At 47.6% G+C, this 18,064-nt stretch overlaps 1 protein-coding gene across 2 annotated transcripts in view; it reads left to right on the plus strand.

Moving 5' to 3' along the window:
* Positions 1–18,064, plus strand: part of CSE1L (chromosome segregation 1 like) — a 458,899-nt gene that overhangs the window by 119,512 nt on the left and 321,323 nt on the right. For both annotated transcript variants that reach the window (XM_085619429.1, XM_085619430.1), the window contains exon 9: positions 14,902–15,069. In XM_085619429.1, coding sequence (XP_085475555.1) covers positions 14,902–15,069 — 168 coding nt within the window. The remainder of the gene's footprint in view (positions 1–14,901; positions 15,070–18,064) is intronic.

Genomic DNA, 18,064 nt, shown 5'->3' on the forward strand with positions numbered 1-18,064 from the left:
AGAACGCTTACTCACGATATGGCGGTGAGCTTGTTGCATTGGTTTCCACGCACAAAACGCAATAAGGTGACAAGCAAATTTATAGACTTAGGCTTGATAATAGCCAAAAGAGTTAGCCAGCCACTGGAAGCCTAGCCAGGGGCCTAGACTGCAAAGATGGAAACACGAATTCCTTAAGTGGGCGGCAAGCGAAAGTGTGATCAAGTTACGGCTGGCGCATAGGTTTCAGAAGGAGACGATGCTAGAGGGGGCGCGAGCTTGGGAAGCGCTAATTGAGGAGCTGCGTAGAGCTGGCGGAGGCCAGGAAGATGAACCGACCAACTGCTAGACCACAGGGCGTTGAGAGGGAGGAGGGAACGACGGGAACGGAAAAGGTGGGGAAAGGGGAGAGCGCGGGGGCCCTGGGGATAGAGGCTGGGTAATAGTGACGGCGCAAAGTGGGCATGTACCTAGAAGTTACGACACATTGACACTGGAACTGATGGGGGAGCACACTGGGGGAGGGATAGGGGGGAAAGGGGGGTAGTAATATTGTTGGGGGGGAAAGTTTAGGGTAATAGTTACCAGAGTGGGGAGGCTGTTAACAGCCAATGAGAGACGGGAAATAGGAACTTGGATAATACTGTACACTCTTATGGATATGTTGCCTGATAATATTGTATGTGAACTCAAGAGAGCAATATATTACTATGTATTGTATGCACCTGTTATGGAAAGGATGATGGTATGAAGGCGGTTGCGAATAATAAAAAATGTTATTAAAAAAAACCAATGCACATAGCTTTGAAGATGACACGCCTCTGTAAGGAAGCCAGTGAAGTTTGTGCAGTCCATTGTGACTGACATATGTTTAGGGATGTCTAATGTCAGCCTTGCTGCTGCATTTTGTACCAATTGCAGCTTGGCTAGAGACGTTTTGTTAGCGTCCAGATGGTGTGTTGCAGTAGTCCATCCTTGTTCAGATGTGCTAAGACTACCTTTTTCCGTGCAGAAAGGGAAAAATGGGAAGATCTTACACAAGGTTCTAATGATGCAGAAACTGATTGCCACAATGCAATTTACCTGAGGGTCCAAAGACCGATCACTGTCCAAGATAACTCCTACGTTTTTTGCTGAGTTTGGGGTAGGTAGTGTCCCCCAGGCTGTTTGGCCACCAATTCTGGTTCCATACAGATGATTGACTCCCAAACATCAGCACCACTACCTTGTGCCCCTCCATGTAGCCACTGACTTCATGCAACTGTTGAAATTGGCCGCTGTGGCATCTGGGTCTTTTGAAAAGGACATGATCTGAGTGTCATTGGCATATGACTCTGCCTGTAGCCCAAAGGAGCGAATACATCTGGCCAGAGGGGCAATGCATAGGTTAAACAATGTAGGGCTCAGGGAGGATCCCTGAGACCCCCACATGGCAGGGAGAAAGGGTCGGATTTGAATTTGTTTATAATCACCATCTGATATCTGTCCGTAAGGAGTGAGGCTTAGCAGTTTGAAGGCCATACCTCCTATACCCAAAGCCTGCAAGCGTTCAGTGAGTAGGGTTGGGGAGATGGTGTCAAAGGCTGCAGACGGATCCAAAAGGATTGGCCAAAGGCCTGCCCTGCGTCAGCTAGACGCCTGATGCAGTCTGTTGCAGATATATGGACAGTTTTTGTACCATGATGGGTTCTGAAACCAAACTGAGTTGTCCAGCATTCCCTATTTCTCTGTGTGCCATCAAATGATGGTTAAAATGCTTGTTCAAGATTTGAGCCGGAATAGGGAGGAGGGAGATGGGGTCAGTTCTTTCGGTCGGTAGAGTCCAAATTAGGTTGCTTAAGAAGAGGCCTGATTGCTGGACTGGACATGGAACAAGCCTTGGCTGCTGCAAGGGGTACGGTGCATCGAATATTTATGCATGGCGGCTCCTGGGGATCCTGGCATCTCTAAACTTGGTAGTGAGATGGATCTGGCCTCTTGGAGCATGGTGTTCTCCTCCTGTGCGGCTGCTGCTTTGGTAGACCCAGTGGTCCGCAAAGAGTGAATCTGATATTGCGGTCAGAGGCTGCAGGAATTTGGCTCCTCCACTTTAAGGGAGATGCTGATTGATGGGTTGGCGAAGTGCTGGCAGTCATCTGAGCCTTTAGGAAGATGAAAAGCTGCAGACCGAGTCAGTCTTTGCAATTGCCGAGACCGGAGCAGGCAGGGTTTGGCACAAAGTTCTCAGTTCTTCCGCTCTTCAGCTCTTCTTTGTCCTTCATGGGTCGGGTGAATGGTTGTTTCTGGTGTCGGAGGGCCACCTAAATATTGATTTTAGGGGAGTTAAGGTGAGTAAAGTGAAGTAGCCAATGCACACTTACTCTTGGGGTCACTACGCCCTATATATGACCACTTCCTATGGAGATTCGGCAGAATTCTGTCCCAGAGTTCCTAATTCCACCAAAAACAAGATGGTGGAACCCTTCTTTCATGGAGCACATCAGGCAGCTCACATAGGGGTTTGACTAGCCTAGTAGTGCAACACACCTAGATTGCATGCTAATTTTCTACCTTTCCTGGTGCCAAATGGGCCTCGGGCAGGGGATGGCATCTCCCAGGTTTGGGGGAAACCAGGGTCGCTTATCAAAGGCAGCAGATGCTTTGATGTTCCTGGCTTTGGTATGCATATTCACTAGCCATTCTGCTGGAGGAAGTGTGACCACCTTCCTCTGGAGCAGGCATAGTTTCTGGCCTAAGAGAGCGGGGCTCCTACCTCCAGGGAGCCAGATCTAGTCTGTGGTGGCAGGCTGGTTGATACCAATAAGCCAGTACACTAGAGGAATAGTAGGCTTTTAAGGGGCACCTCTATGGTGCCCTGGGGTGCATGTCATAATAAATCTGGTACTGGCATCAGTACAGATTTATTAAGATGGGGTGTTTGATACCAAACACCATAGGTTTCAGTGTAGCCATCATGTAGCTGGGGAACTCCTAATGACCAATGCCCAGTACATATACTTTAAGATGGCTTCCCTGCTCATTTGTACCATCTAGTAATTGGACTATGCAGAACAGGGGCATAGCAGCTCATACAGTTATGCCCTCACATGTATCAATATAATGCGCCCTGCCTTAGGGCTACAAGGCTTGCGCTAGGGGTGACTTACACATATTACATGCAGTACCTTTATCATGGCACACCGGTGCCATGTCATGTTTTCACTCCTGCTTTGCTCCATGACATACAGTCTGCAATGGCAGGCTGCATGCAATTTTTGGGGGGATTGCTTGGGGAGGCATAATACAAGCTGCAGCCCTCAGGGACCCTCTTTGGTACCCTTTCCCTAGGTATCAGAGTACCACTTACTAGGGACGCTAATGTGTGTGCCAGTTGCGTTGCAATTAAACCATGTTACCTTGTTTTAGGGAAAGAGCACTGGCACCTGGTTAGCAGGGACCCAGTGCACATCAGTCAGAAATCACCAGTACCAGTGGCATGACAAAAAGGGGCACTTTCCTACATTCCTAAACTACTTTTGGTGCTCAACCCTCTCAACCTCCCCCCTTCACACTGCCTTACAACAATATATACTGGAATGATGATGCTTTGAAATTGCTAGTCAGAGGCATGGAGGAGGAAGAGGAGTAGTAGAGGAGCATTTGGAGGGGAGAGCGGTGTGAATGGAGACTGCCTCACTTGTCAAATTCATGAGAAGGAGAAAAACTGTGAACCGAGGGTTACTTCTGAAAGGCTGAAGATAACATTATAATTCCTAGGACATCACTCACTTGGACTGCCTACCTCCTCTGTGATCGATCACCCTTTCTCTTTTACCCTCTTTTCTCTTGCTCTCATCAATATTACCTCATTGTTAAATTAGTCTACTTCACTCCTCAAATTTACCCTGATTTAGATTAATATTCGTTGGTGGGGGTAGACTTTCACTTGTGTATGGAACTAGAAGATTGTTGTCTTACTGAGGTTGAATCACGAATTGAGAAACTTCCCGAACACAGGCATGACATATCGTAACTTTAACACTAGACTATTGACTTGTAAAATGGTGGTAGAAAGGACAACATCAGAATTATTTGCCCAACAGAATAATAGGAGAAGGATGATATTCTACAATTTCATACTACTTTAGTTCCAACCCTGATGAAGCTTACCTTTTCTCCACAACTTGAATTTCAACGGGCCCACATAATTGTTCTAAAAACTTTACTTGTACCTCTCAACCCCATGATATTCTGGGTTGTTGCCTTCGTCATCAACAGGCTCGACAAATCATAACAGAAGCAAGGAAACATGGTCCATATGCCTACAACATAACTCAGATTATCATCACCGCTGACTTTCACTCCTACTAATGTCAAGAGGAAACCATTCCCGGCCCTACCTCGTAGGTTAAGGAAAAGGGACATCAAATATGGTCTGCAAGAAGTGGCAACTATAATCATAATATTTCGAGGACAGACTAAGGAATACTTTCATCCTTACAACTTGAAATATTTTCTAAATGATCTTGAAGACAACAACTCGGAGATGGAACATAAGTCTACCCCCTCTTCAGCTACACAAGACCAGAACAGTAAATTTCTTCAGACTCGCATAAACATTGAAAATGGGAAACCTTAATTCGTAAATTGTCTCATAGTGGTAAATTTATATTTTGGAAGGGTAAGCAACCGAGGGACAAATCAAGATCACAGCTGAAATCCTGATCATGGTCTTTTTCAAGATCCTTTTTAGGTCTCGCCTGAGCCAGCGCATGTGCTGCTCTGGCGAGATATTTAGTGAGTGGGCTTTAAAAGCCTACCACAGCTTTTTGGGTAGCATACTGCGTGCGGTTACTCGCACAGGCACGAGCAGAGGAGCCATCTGGCTTTCCTCTCGCTCTCCCAAGCGTGCGCGAGCCTCGCTCCGTCTGTCTTGCTCGCCCCTCCCACTCCCCTACCACAGAGAGAGCCCACCACAGAGCGTGTCTCGCGGCCGCGCGTCTTGTTTTTCAAGCACCCCCTTCCGCATTTTACCTTGCATGTCCAACTTCCCACGAAGTTGGAGCCGTCACGCTGCATTGCTCGCGGACACCCTTACAGCCCGCGATCGCAATCAGTTTGTTTTCATTTCACGCTTGCTCCCCCATCTTGGCTACAGTATATTAGATGGTCATGTTTTATATTTACAAAACTCGCGCATCCCACAACGGGCTTTAACTTTAAATATGGCAGCCTTATATTTACAAAAGAGCGATTGCTGCACGCCGCAACATCACTTTAATTATGTTTTTTTGTGCAATGCGCCACAGCACGCTTCACATTTAACATTGCGACCCTGCCTTTGTTTTCTGCTGCACGGCTCGCCTAAATTAACTTTTAAATCATTATTTTTTTTTTCTTTTCACCACAGCCCAATGTCCCGCATTAACTTTAACAATGGTAGTGGCGCTTGCTCTCCCGTTCCACGCCTTGGCTACAGCTACTTAGGTCACGATTTACGGCAGATTCTCCTTATGGCAGCCATTCTATTTTTACCTTAACCAAGGCCACCTCCCCCAGCCAATATCCTACTCTCCATACAAGGCGCCTTGAGAACAACATTGGCGGTAGCTTGAGTCGAGAGCTCCTGCACGCGGGAGGGCTCGAGGCTCACCACAATCCAGTGCAGGAGGCCACTACCAAGGCAACAGAGGCTGCTCTCACCTAGAGGTTGTGCCGCCAGAGACCATGCAGACCGCTCCTAGCTCCAAGGAAGCTCCAGAACCACTGAGAGACCCGCAACTACACTGTACAAGTCTCCGCTGGTTCTTTCATTCCGATTGTTAGTTCACACCGGCTCATCTGTGTACTTTTCTCCCACCCCCAATTTCTTGCACTCACCCATGTGTGTTAATGCCCCTTCTTTGTTTTGTCGCCCTGCTCTTGCCTGTGTACTACTTTTCTCTCCATGCTGCCCATTTTGTATACATCTCTCCGCTCTGTGTTGCTTCCGCTCTTGCCCCCAATGATGTGTTGCTTCCGCTCTTGCCCCCAATGATGTGTTGCTTCCGCTCTTGCCCCCTATGATGTGTTGCTTCTGCTCTTGCGCCCTGTTTTTTGTTGCTTGCGCTTTCGCTCCCTGTGTTGTTGCTTTCGCTCCCTGTGTTGTTGCTTCCGCTCTTGCTCCCTGTGTTGTGTTGCTTCCGCTCTTGCTCCCTGTGTTGGGTTGCTTCCCCTCCTGCCCCCTGTGTTGGGTTGCTTCCCCTCCTGCCCCCTGTGTTGTTGCTTCCCCTCCTGCCCCCTGTGTTGTTGCTTCCCCTCCTGCCCCCTGTGTTGTGTTGCTTCCGCTCCTGCCCTCTGTGTTGGGTTGCTTCCTCTCTTGCCCCCTGTGTTGCGATCTGTGTTCCTCATCCTCCCTGATGCTATTCATTGACCCCCCTTTCCGTGTTGCTTCCTTGTACCCACCCTCCATGCTACTTCCATCCTACCCACCTTCAGTGTTGCTTCCGCCCTTGCCTTTTGTGTTTCTTCCTTCAACCCGGCATTCTATGTTGTTTTGTGAGCTATAGTTTTTGATTCCCAGCGCCTTTCCGTATTGCTGCATCGCTCGCGGGCACCCTTACAGCCAGCGATCGCGATCAGTTTGTTTTCATTTCACGCTTGCTCCCCCGTCATTCCGTAGGATCTGCCTCGTTTGTCCCCACAAAAGGACACTGCGTGAAGCATTCTGGCTTGCTTTTAATCCGTCGCCGCTGAGGCCCGTAATCGATCTCATCTGTAATAGTATTCCAGCCAGAGGCAGCATTCTTTTCCCACTTCTGGACTGCGTTGAACCTTTCTGTTTTTTTTTTGTTTTTTTAAAATTCTTTTTATTAAACCAATTTGACAGTCATACAGCAAATATTCATTGGCAGACGTCATCGGTTACAATCGGTCACAGATTACACATCTCAATACATGTTTCAAACAGTGTTTCATAGCGGTTAGGGGGTTACATGAGCCTCATCAGCAGTTAGTCTGCTCGGTGGGGGGGACACACATCACCTCTATAGTGGTTCCAAGCTCCCCATACCTTATTCCACTTTCTGGGGCAACCCCTGGCTACAAACACCGACTTTTCCCTCCACATGCACCAATCTAAGTCTTCCTTCCGCTTCCCCAGACCGGGTGGCTGTGCCGCGCCCCACAATTGCGCGATGTTTCTCTTCGCTATCATGAACGCCAGCGTAGCCCACTGTTTAGTACATGCCTTGAGGTCAGTAGGCTCCCAGACATTGAGCAGGCACCTACGTGCCTCTGGGTGGATATCAACCCCCAGCACGGCCAGCATAATTCGGTGTATGCCTCCCCAATACGTTTCTATCTGCTGACAGCCCCAGAGGACATGGAAGAAAGTCCCCGGTTCTCCGCACCCCCGCCTACACTCTCCGCCCGCCCCATGTGAACCAGCCCGGGACCCGTTACATATGTCATATGCAAAATATTGAGCTGTACCAGCCTAAGCCGGGCCTGAGTTGCTACCACCCTAGGGGAGGAGACTGCCTCCTGCCAGTCTTCATAGTCCAGTTCGAGGCCTTCACTATTCCACCTCCCCTTAAGGCGCACCAGCGGATCTTCCATATTGTTAATCAATTTCTTATAAATAAGGGAAATGGTTTTCTCAGGGATATGCCCATCCAACACCCTGGCCTCCAATGGTGAGGCTTCTGGCAGCGACTCGCCCCCTGGGATCCGCGCTAATAACGCATGCCGGACCTGTAGTTACCGGAAGCGCTCGGCGTCCGCCATGTCATATTGCTCCTTGAGGGTAGCTAACGGCAGAACTGTGCCCTATCCCCACATGTCTTTGATCTGTGCGATCCCTATAAGATCCCACCTATCCAAAGGCTCCCTAATTTTTCGGACTTCCATAGAGGCGTAGCTAACGTCAGTTTACCATCCCATCCCAAGTGTTTATTGGCCGCATGCCATATTTGAACTGCATGCACAGTAGGGACGGTTAACGGGAATCTACCTGGCCTGGCATACAGCGCCCTAGTATAGTCTACCCCCCCGGGAGCAGCCACCTATCCATGGCGTAACCGGGATCGTCCGGGTTGCAGTACATCCCGTGGTTAATCGCAGCCAGTTGGGCAGCCCAATAGTATTTCCTGATGTCAGGGAAACTAATCCCCCCCCCCATCGTACCAGTTCAGGGTCAATTTGGTGAAGGCAATCCGGGGTCTGCCATCCCAAAGAAGTTTCCTCTGGAGGCTCTCAACTTCTTTAAAGTAGGACCCCGGGACCGGATCCATCGTGTTATGGAGCACGTACAAGAAACGCGGAAGTGCCATCATTTTAAAGAGGACCGCCCTCCCCAGCATAGAAAGAGGAAGGGACCTCCAACGTGCAACATCTGCTTTGAGTCGCTGGAAGGGTGGGTCCAGATTACAAGCAAAGCGCTGCCTCGGATCCAGGGACAAATAAATCCCGAGATATCGGAAGCCGTCGGTGGCGATTGTTATTGGGCAACCCGGCGGTATCGCGGTATCGCCTGCCAGCACATAAATTCCAGACTTAGACCAATTAACTGTGTATCCGGAGTATCTACCAAATATAGCTAGGACGTCCAATAAGCAGATCAGTGACGCCTTAGGAGTGGCAACGTAAAGCAGAACATCGTCCGCGTACAGGGAGATCTTGTCCTCTCAGTCATTGGTCCACCGCAACCCCCGAATAGATTGGTCTTGCCGAACCCAAGCTGCCAGCGGTTCGAGTGCCAGTGCAAAAAGAAGCGGCGACATGGGGCAACCCTGACGCGTGCCTCTGCTCAGCTGGAAATCCTTGGACTTCCGGTTATTCACTACTACCCGGGCCATCGGATCAGAATATAAGAGACGGATCCAGCTCAGGAACACCGGTCCAAACCCGAATTTCCTCAATACTGCAAATAAATAAGGCCACTCAACCATGTCAAATGCCATGGTGGCATCCATCGAGACCAGGGCCGCCGCTTCCTATATTGTCGACGCTCTACTCAGCACCCCGTGAAGACTGCGCAAGTTAAGGTCCGTATTGCGATGTGGCATAAAGCCCGATTGATCCGGGTGTACAAGAGTAGTTATCACCTTCCTTAATCTCGTGGCAAACAGCTTTGCCAGAATTTTAGGCTCCGCATTCAGGAGTGATATAGGCCTGTAGGATCCGCGGTGTGTTTCAGGTTTACCCTCTTTTTGTATGACGACGATATTGGCGACCCGCTGATCGTACGGAAGCGTTCCCTTATTTCTACTGTCCTCAAACATTGCACGGACGTGTGGGGCGAGTTTATTCGCTGCCAACTTGTATAGTTCAACCGGGATACCGTTAGGACCCGTGGCCTTCCCGGAGCGCACATCTCGGATCGCCTGCGCCACCTCCTCATCCGTCAATGGGGACTCCGTATATGCCCTGTTTTCATCCGAGATGATGGGGAGCTTTACGTTTTCCATCATTTCACTGTTGTCCTCTTCCGAACACGTCCCGGAGGCGCTATAGATCGTGCGGTAATAGTAGCTCGGGCACAAGACGCGAGGCCCATTCCCTCCTGTCCAGCCACCATCAGCTTCCCAGCCTTGTCCCCCAGTTCGTACACCCTGCTCTGGATCCTGCCACACTGCGCCTGTGCCCTACTTTTAGCAATACTATTCAACTCTTCCTGCCTCAACTTCAACCGGTGTAGGCCATCTGTGGTCACTCCCTGAGCTATCTCTTCCTCTGACCTCAGCACCTCTTCCTCTGCTCGTACCAACTCGGCCTGCCCATCTCTCTTCTTCCCAGCTATGGCCGAGACCAACTCGCCCCTGATGACTGTTTTGTTGGATCAGTCAGATACCATGGGTTTATTGGGGCTATCTTGCCAGCTGCGAAGCTACCCATTCTCATTTGAAGCCACACGGGGGAGTGATCAGAGATACCTCGCCCCCAGGGACGGATCTCTTGAATGGTATGGGCCTGTGATGCTGGAACTAGGATGTAATCAATGTGTGACAGACTAGGATGCACGCTTGATACGTGTGTATAGTGTGTCCCGTTGGGGATGAGGGCACGCCACCCATCCACCATCCCCATTGTTTCCAGAAAGCCGGACAGCCACTTCTGAGAGGGCTGCAAGCCTCGCGGCGGGTGCCTGTCTACCTCCCCGGCCACCACCACGTTGAAGTCTCCCCCCCCCCCCCCCCCCCCATTACTAGGACACCCAACGGGAATGTTAGAAAGATGGAGCCCAGATCTTTAAAGGTATCCGCCTGCAGACCGGGCGGGACATATACAGAGATGAATGTCGCCGTTCCCCCTTCCCACTGGCCCGAAACCCCAACATACCTGCCACGGACATCGGTCCATGATGCCTCGATCGTGAAGGGGAAGGAGTTCTTCACCAGGATGCCCACCCCTCGAGACCCAGATGTGAACCCCGCGTTTAACATCTCCACAATACTCCTCCCAAAAGAAAGGCCAAAGGCCACACCGGGGAACATTAGAAGCCTCTTTTATTCTATTTCTTAAACGAATGCATTTCGGCCTGTACCGGCCTTCGTCAGCGCCAGGATGTTTCCCATCTATCTGTCTGTCTGTCTGTCTGTCGCTTTTGGGACCTTGTAAGTTTTTAGTTATGCAGCACAATATCCTTGGTGCAACAACATCAACTGTTGCATGGCTAAACACTTATAAGGTCCCAAAGGCGAGACCTATTGGCTATGCCAATGCTTGTTATCCTAGTATTTCACTGATTTGAAGCTTATCTTTCTCTTCCTTTTTCCCGTTTCACTTCTCTTTTTTTTTTTCCGTCCCTTGATTTCCATTTCCTCTACCTCTTCTTTTTGAATGTCAAGTCTTATTTTGTAAGAATTGTATTTCATGCCTATCCCCTGTAGGAAACTGGCCATTTTTGACATGGCCACACCCACTTTTTGCCTGGTAACTGAAGTGTTTTCGACTGGAAGTGCTCTGGGTTCCTGCTAACCAGGTCCCCTGTTCCAGGGCTCTTTCCCTAAACTGTACAATTGTTCCCCCTAATTAGCAAAACCCTGAGCACCCTCTGTAAGTCCCAGGTAAACTGTACCCAGGGCTGGAGGTACTAAAGAGGGCTCCTATGGGCAGCAGCACGAATTGTTCCACTGTAAGAGACCCCTCACCAAGCACAGGCAGGACTGCTATCGCAGGCTGCGTCTTAGTGCAGACAAAAGTTTAAAAAGCGACATGTCACACATCCCTGTGTGCCATGTTCCCTAACATTGCATGTGATAATTGTAAGTCACCTCTACAGCAGGCCTGACAGCCCTAAGTCAGAGTGCAGAAAATTACATGTGAGGGCATACCTGCATTAGCAGATATGCCCCGGTGCTTGTCAGTCCGGTTACTGCCAGTACAAGTGACCAGGGAAGCCATTTTAAAACCTGTGCTGGACACTGGTGAAAATGCGTTTCCCAGCTACATGACGACTTCACTGAAGATAGGGATGTTTAATATCAAACATCTCGTAGTGATAAACCCACACTGATTACAGTGTTGGATTTGCTAATACATGCACCCAGAGGGCATCTGAGGTGTCCCCTGAAAACCTATCAGCCTCCGGTGTGCTTGCTGACCGTTTACTGCCAGGCTGCCACCCAAGTCACAGTTCTGACCTCCCAGGGTAATAGCCTTTGCTCTCAGGAGACCCAGAACAGCCTGTCTGGGAAGATGCTGTAACACCCCCTCCCTAGTATGAGAAAGTGCCTCTTTTGACATGGTTAGCCCCCCCCCCCACACTTTTTGCCTGGAAACAATGTGGTATCCTGTGCCAGAGCTCCTTCCCTAAAACTGTACCACTATTGGCACCTTAGAAACCCCTGTAAGTCCCTAGTAAATGGTACCTGGTACCTAGGGCATTGGGGATTGAAGAGGGTCCCCTAGGGACCCCTCACCAAGGTCCTGCAAACTACCACTCCAGCCATCATGTCTTGGTGGAGAGAAAAACGACATTCATCATGGCACATTGCCTGTGTGCCATGCCAAGCAGCACTGCCTAAGGTATAGGTAAGTCATTCTAGCTGGCCTTACAATCCCTAAGTCAGGGTGCACTATATCTCCGGTGTGGGAATATCTGCATGAGTAGATATGCCCCTCCAATATTTGTCTATTCTTAATATTATTATGGCCACTGAAGCCATAGAGAGTACATGGGCTGGAAACTCGCCGACTCGAGTTCTCCAGCACCATGATGGCTTTATTGAAACCAGGAGTGTTTCATACCAAACTCCTCCTCTTAAATCCACACTGATGCCATTGTTGATTTATTGAAACCTGTACCCAGAGTGCACCTCAAAGGTGCCCTCTGAAAACCTAACAACCCTGGTGTGGTCTATGACTGGCTTTAGGCAGCCTGCCACCACCAGACATGTTTCTGGAACCCTGGATCTAGGCCTTCTGCTCTCTGAAGCCCGAAACACAGCACATCCTTGGCAGAAGTGTCACACCTCCTCCCCCAGGATGAGCACTGTGCTCGAGAGGGAAGCTTTCTTTGTAATGCAACCCCAGGCTCTGCTGTTAGTAGCCGTTGGCAGCCACAGGTTCAAACCCCACTTTTGGTGGGAGAACCGACAGGAAAGTTAGGCAGAATAGGAAGTGTGCCCCCCCTTCTCCAACTTCACAACTCTGATGCAGGAGGCCAAGTGAAGTAAATTTTTCAGTGCCCACCATTTTGATGATGATTGGACTTATCCAATCAGGTCTAGGGCTATGCCCGCCTCCCATAGGAGGGTTCCATAATGGGTGTAGACACCCAAGGTAAGGAACCCATTGGCCCCTACCTGTTACTCCCCTGTAACGCCCTTAAATCTTTAGGTGTCTCCCCCAGACCCTGAAATCAGATTTCTGACGACCTAAGAAGCCCGTACACTGAAGTCACATCAGCACGAGAAAAGGACCAGTGGCTGACTCTAAGCCAGCCCTGCTGGCCGGTCTGCTGCCCTTTGCCTCTGCTGCAAAAAGACGACACATCCTGCAAGCCCAACGACATCCAAATCTCTAGGAGGACTGCCTACCTTCGATTAAGACTCTAAATCGCCCGTGGACAGCGCATCTGTCCACAAGAAACAATCTACAAAGTAAAGAACTATGCCCTGAAGAATCGTGAACTCGCCTCGGGATCCACCTCTGTACCAGACGCCCACGGCCTGAGTCCAAATGGCCCAACAGTCAGTGCTTGATTTGTAAAATATTAAGTGCCAGGGCTCTGACCAGGAGGCCACTGCAGATTGCACCACCCATAGTCCTTGTCATTGCTGCCAAAACAACTACTAACCATCTCTCTCGCATGTGAATGCGACAGTTCAGATTATTCCAGATCCCGAAAGCTAAAGGAATGGCTGGGGAGGCAGGTAATAGCAATTTTTTTTATGTATATTGTTTTCCTAAACAACTGTTATACTGCTCACAGATTGGGACTGAAGAGGGTCCCTAGGGGACACTCTTCAGTCCCAGTCTGTGGCAGACTGCCCTAAGTGTGGTGTTAACAATTAGGTGCCGGTGCCGAGCACTGGAAACCAATTAAGTGCCGGTGTCCCTATGTCCCATAGCATCTCTACTTACCTAGACAGCTGTGGGTTTTCTTCGTTCGGCCTCCTGGCCTGAGCCTGCAGCCTTTCTTCAACCTCAATCTCCTTTATTGAATTGCATTGGGTACCCGACGCTGTGTTGGCACTCTGCACCTGGCCGCCCCTGTGCTGCTGAGGGTGTAAGTTTGGTACTGCCTTGTGGAGCCCCTTTTACTTGCCGTGACCCTAGGAGATCTACCCCTGACACCGCTTTACTCACCTGTCAGCAGCACATGTTTGAGAACCCCAGGTCTCCTTTGGTTAACATTGGGCACTGACCCCAAATCTGACCTCAGCACCCAGCCTCCCCTGTGCCGCTGGTATTGCAGTTTTGGGGCCAATCTGAACCTTGCCTGGTGTTGACCTGAAGCCCCAAAGACTGGAACTGTAAGTCATGTACTTACCTGAAAAACTGCATTCTTGTTTTCCTCCATAGGTTAACATTGCAAAGCTTGTCCACTTTTTCAAGTATTAAGTATTTTTCCTGAAAAACGTACTTACCTTTTTTGCGAACATCTTGGTCTTAAAATAAATCTTGAAAATCGCTTATTTTTCCTAAATTGTGTGAATGTCCTTTGAGTTGTGTAATTTAATTGGTCACTGTGTGCATAACAAATGTCTTGCACTCCTCTATTATCAAAGGCTGCTCCCCCCGACCTACCCCAAATAGAGCACTTTGGGTTGCATTGAGCCCTGTACACTTCTGGGGGAATCTCTGGACTCTGGGGACGATATAACCAGCTAGTGGTATGCCATATACAGAGCAAGCTTCCTACACTGTAGGAACATGGCAACATTAATTGTATTAATTGTATGCATGTCTCAATTTTAAATACCGTGCAGCCTACCTTCTGGACTAGAAGGCGTACTTTGGGGGTAACTTACTAATATTTGAAAGGGATGTTTTTACCTGTCAAAAAGGGTTATTTTAAGAGATTAAACTGCAGCAGTCCGGCTACAATGGTAGATCTGAAGCGGTTTTCCTCGTCGCACTAGTGGATGGCATAAGTGCTGCAGTCCACAGGTTACTTTTCACTTTCTGTGCCATGGGTGCAGGTTCTACACCATATACAGTGACCTTATAAGAGTTAAAAATGCCAACCTGTGGCTAGCCAGTTTCAACATGTTTTAGGGGTCAGAATGCATACACTTGGCTTTTGGGCTGCACATTGGCAATAAAATTCAGAAGAAATGTGAAAAGAGGCATTTTCTCAGTGCAGCATTCTTTTGCTTCGTACCTACAGTCCTTTCAACTACCAACCCTAAAATCCACACAGTTCCTCTTTTTCCTTGTTGCCTGCAGTTTTATGTCTGGCTGAAGATCTAAAGTTTAAACTTTTCATGAGCTTCTTTCTTTGTTTAAACCTAGGATGATGAAGAAGCTGGTTTGTTGGAGCTCTTGAAATCTCAGATTTGTGATAATGCAGCACTCTATGCTCAAAAGTATGATGAAGAGTTCCAGCCATTTTTGCCTCGTTTTGTTACAGCAATCTGGAATTTGTTAGTTACCACAGGTCAAGAGGTCAAGTATGATTTGGTAAGTGCATATTTTTAAACTTAGTAATTGAATCAACAATCAAACCGTAGCATTGTGCCCAAAGAAGCATAGTTGTTTCCATAATTATTAACCCCCACCTTCTTTTTTTTTTTTTTTAATCTGGAGGGTCATTTTTGGCAGAGTTTTTACCAAATCCAAGCTGCTTAAGGTTTTAGCTAACAATTTCTGTATTCACACAAGTTGCTGCTCAGGACCTCCAGCTACTCAACATGGAAAGTGGCATGCCTTGCGGCAACTCGGGGTCTTTTTTCTTTTTCAGAGTTAGATATTCTACCGGGGTAAAGAAAAAGGCTTGTAATAACTTGATACATTGATTGGGAAGGAGCAGCAATGGTCTGTCTGTTTCTGTAGGCATTTTCTGTTTTGTAAATAGCCTTGAAAATAAACATTTGATCTCCTTTTGTCTGACCATGAAAGCATTGTGCAGATTTGCCAAGATGATGAAAGGAGGACAAGGCAAAATATGTCTTAATTTTAAATGAATACATGAATACAGAGATAATTTGCTTCTGTGGGGGTGTTTTTTTTTTTTTGTTCAAAATATGCTGTCATTTCCATTCAGTCTTTAAGAAGTTATTAACTTGAATGATGTATTGAGAGAGAGAGAGATTTCAACAGTTTATTTCATAAAAAAGCTCGCTAAAGTGCACTTATTTCCTGATTTAAAATGAATCCTAATGGCTTAAGCCATTTTTTATTTTCTTCTGTTTTGTGTTCGAGAACATCAAAAGTTGTTCACGATCAGTTGGATTGCATACATAGCGTTTTCTACGATTAGCCAAACTGTTTTTAAAGCCAGTGTCCAAGGAAAAACTCACGGGGCGAGTTCTTTTTCTGTATGGTACTTAAGGACATCACAGAGGGGGTTGAAATGTTTCCAGCCTTAATGTCCTGTGGGACTAGCATGGTCTTAAAAAATTGACAGAGTACCTGATCTTTCTGATAGCTTCAAGCATTGAAAAGGTACAACCACCATGTCTTATTCTCTTAGGTGAAGGCAGTACTAATGGTAAAATAACATTGGATTTTAGAGTATCTGTAACCAGTCAATGATTGCTAACTAAATAATTTCACGTGGGGTATGTTTCACCATCCCAAATCTTCAGTGATAAGTAGGATTGTGAACTACTGCTAATTGTCTGGACTGAAGTCTGATTACAGAGATTCCTGAGAAGGGAAGACTGGGTGCTGGATGTGGCATGTGCCGTCTTTGTAGCCAGCTTGGCTCAGCCTATGGCCACAGACTGCAGCTTCAGGGGTGCTGGACATGCCCAAAGGTACTGCATACACTGTCAACTCAGTGGCAGTGCAAGGTCCTGTGTGGTGTATTCTGGACCCTGGAAGACTGTGCTCAGGCTATGGTCTAAGGCTCTACTTGACAATCATGAGGTTAGGTAAAATCAGATGCTGTGCTCACTGATCTCTAGTAACACAGCAGCAGGCACTTGACAGGAGCAGTGGGCACATGGCTCTCTGATTTACCCTTGCTTTTAATTGATGATCACTGCATCGTATCTTTTATTTTCAGTGCCATTTCTGAATAGTGCTGTGGAATGACTCCTAATGAATTAGGAGTTTTTTCCCCTCAGATCACATATCCACCCCTGAGGTTGCTTCCTGTATCCAACACCAGCTGTTCTCTCGGTGCTCCATAATTCTTTCAACATTTACCAATATTTAAATTCAGAGCACTATGAAGGACCTTGCTATTTTATGCCTTTCATTTGACTAGGTAGACTGCCATGGCATCATCTGCACTAAAATACTTTTCTCTTTTTTTAAGCTGTACAGTCTGAGTTGCACTTCCTGGTTGTACACAGTCTACAGCATTTCCTGGCCACACCTACTCTTGAAACCCCTCCTATTTAATTGGTTGAAGCGGTTCATTCCTTGACATTTCAGTTCATGCAACCATAATGTGCTACTTTTTGACCTAGAAATCCCTCTACCTTTTAATAAGCATTAGCAAATTCGATTGCTGTTTACCTTCAGGACCTATTTGCTTTGACAGTGGTTTTAGCCATCATGTACGGTATGACCCATGCGGTGTAGAATGTTTAAAAAAGAGAATTCATTTTGTAGGCTTGCACGTCAAGCATGAATGTCAACCGAATGATGCAGGCATTTTCTTTTTTGTTTACTGAACCAAGTAAGAGCATCAAACAAAATGTTGCATGGTTGAGCAGAAGCAACATGAAGGTGGTGTTTGAATACAGAGGGAACTAACCTGTGTGGGAGAAGTAACAAAGGATGTGATGTGCTGGGAGAGCGAAAAAAGGGCCACAGTATGATAGCAAGCAGAGAGGAAAGTGAAATGGGAAAACATAATAATGATAGTGCAGTGTGAAGCTATGGAGAGAAGCAGAGTGCGAAAGCAACCAGAGGGGAGAAGCACACACAGGCGTGGAAATCACTTGGAATGGAGAGAAGTATACAGGCAGATAAAGAGCAACATGTGTAGCAGAGGTGGGAGGGAGCACAGGAAGGAGACATCTGGAAAGCATATGCACTTTTGTGAACTGCAATGTTTAAACAAAGATAAAGTGCCTGAAAAGTGAGCAGTGGAAGGACACAAGTAATGGGTCCATGCTCCAGGGGAGGGACAACCACATGAAGAGAGGATGTATTGCCCACTCAAGCTGACTAATAAGCAAGCAAATGAGTGCCAATGAAGCCAACCAGTGGATAAGCTGTGTGCTTACCCTAAGCCCATTGTAAGCAGGCCATATGTATTGCAAAAGACAGCACATGCTCTGTCTAGTATGCGAGACCTAGCAAAAAGCATGTGTGAAAGCCAGTAGAGCAGATTTTTTACTTGTACATTCACCGAATTAGGAAGAGCATGTTAGATTTGGTAAGGCCACTTTAGGCAGGAACTTTATTTCAAGTTTTGCGGGGGTGTAACAGCTGAAAGATGGTCTTATTAATTTTGTTTTGCAAATTTTTAATTGGTTGGGATGTGTCTTTTGAAAGG

Source organism: Triturus cristatus, chromosome 7 (assembly GCF_964204655.1).
Source record: "Triturus cristatus chromosome 7, aTriCri1.1, whole genome shotgun sequence".
NCBI lineage: Eukaryota > Metazoa > Chordata > Amphibia > Caudata > Salamandridae > Triturus > Triturus cristatus.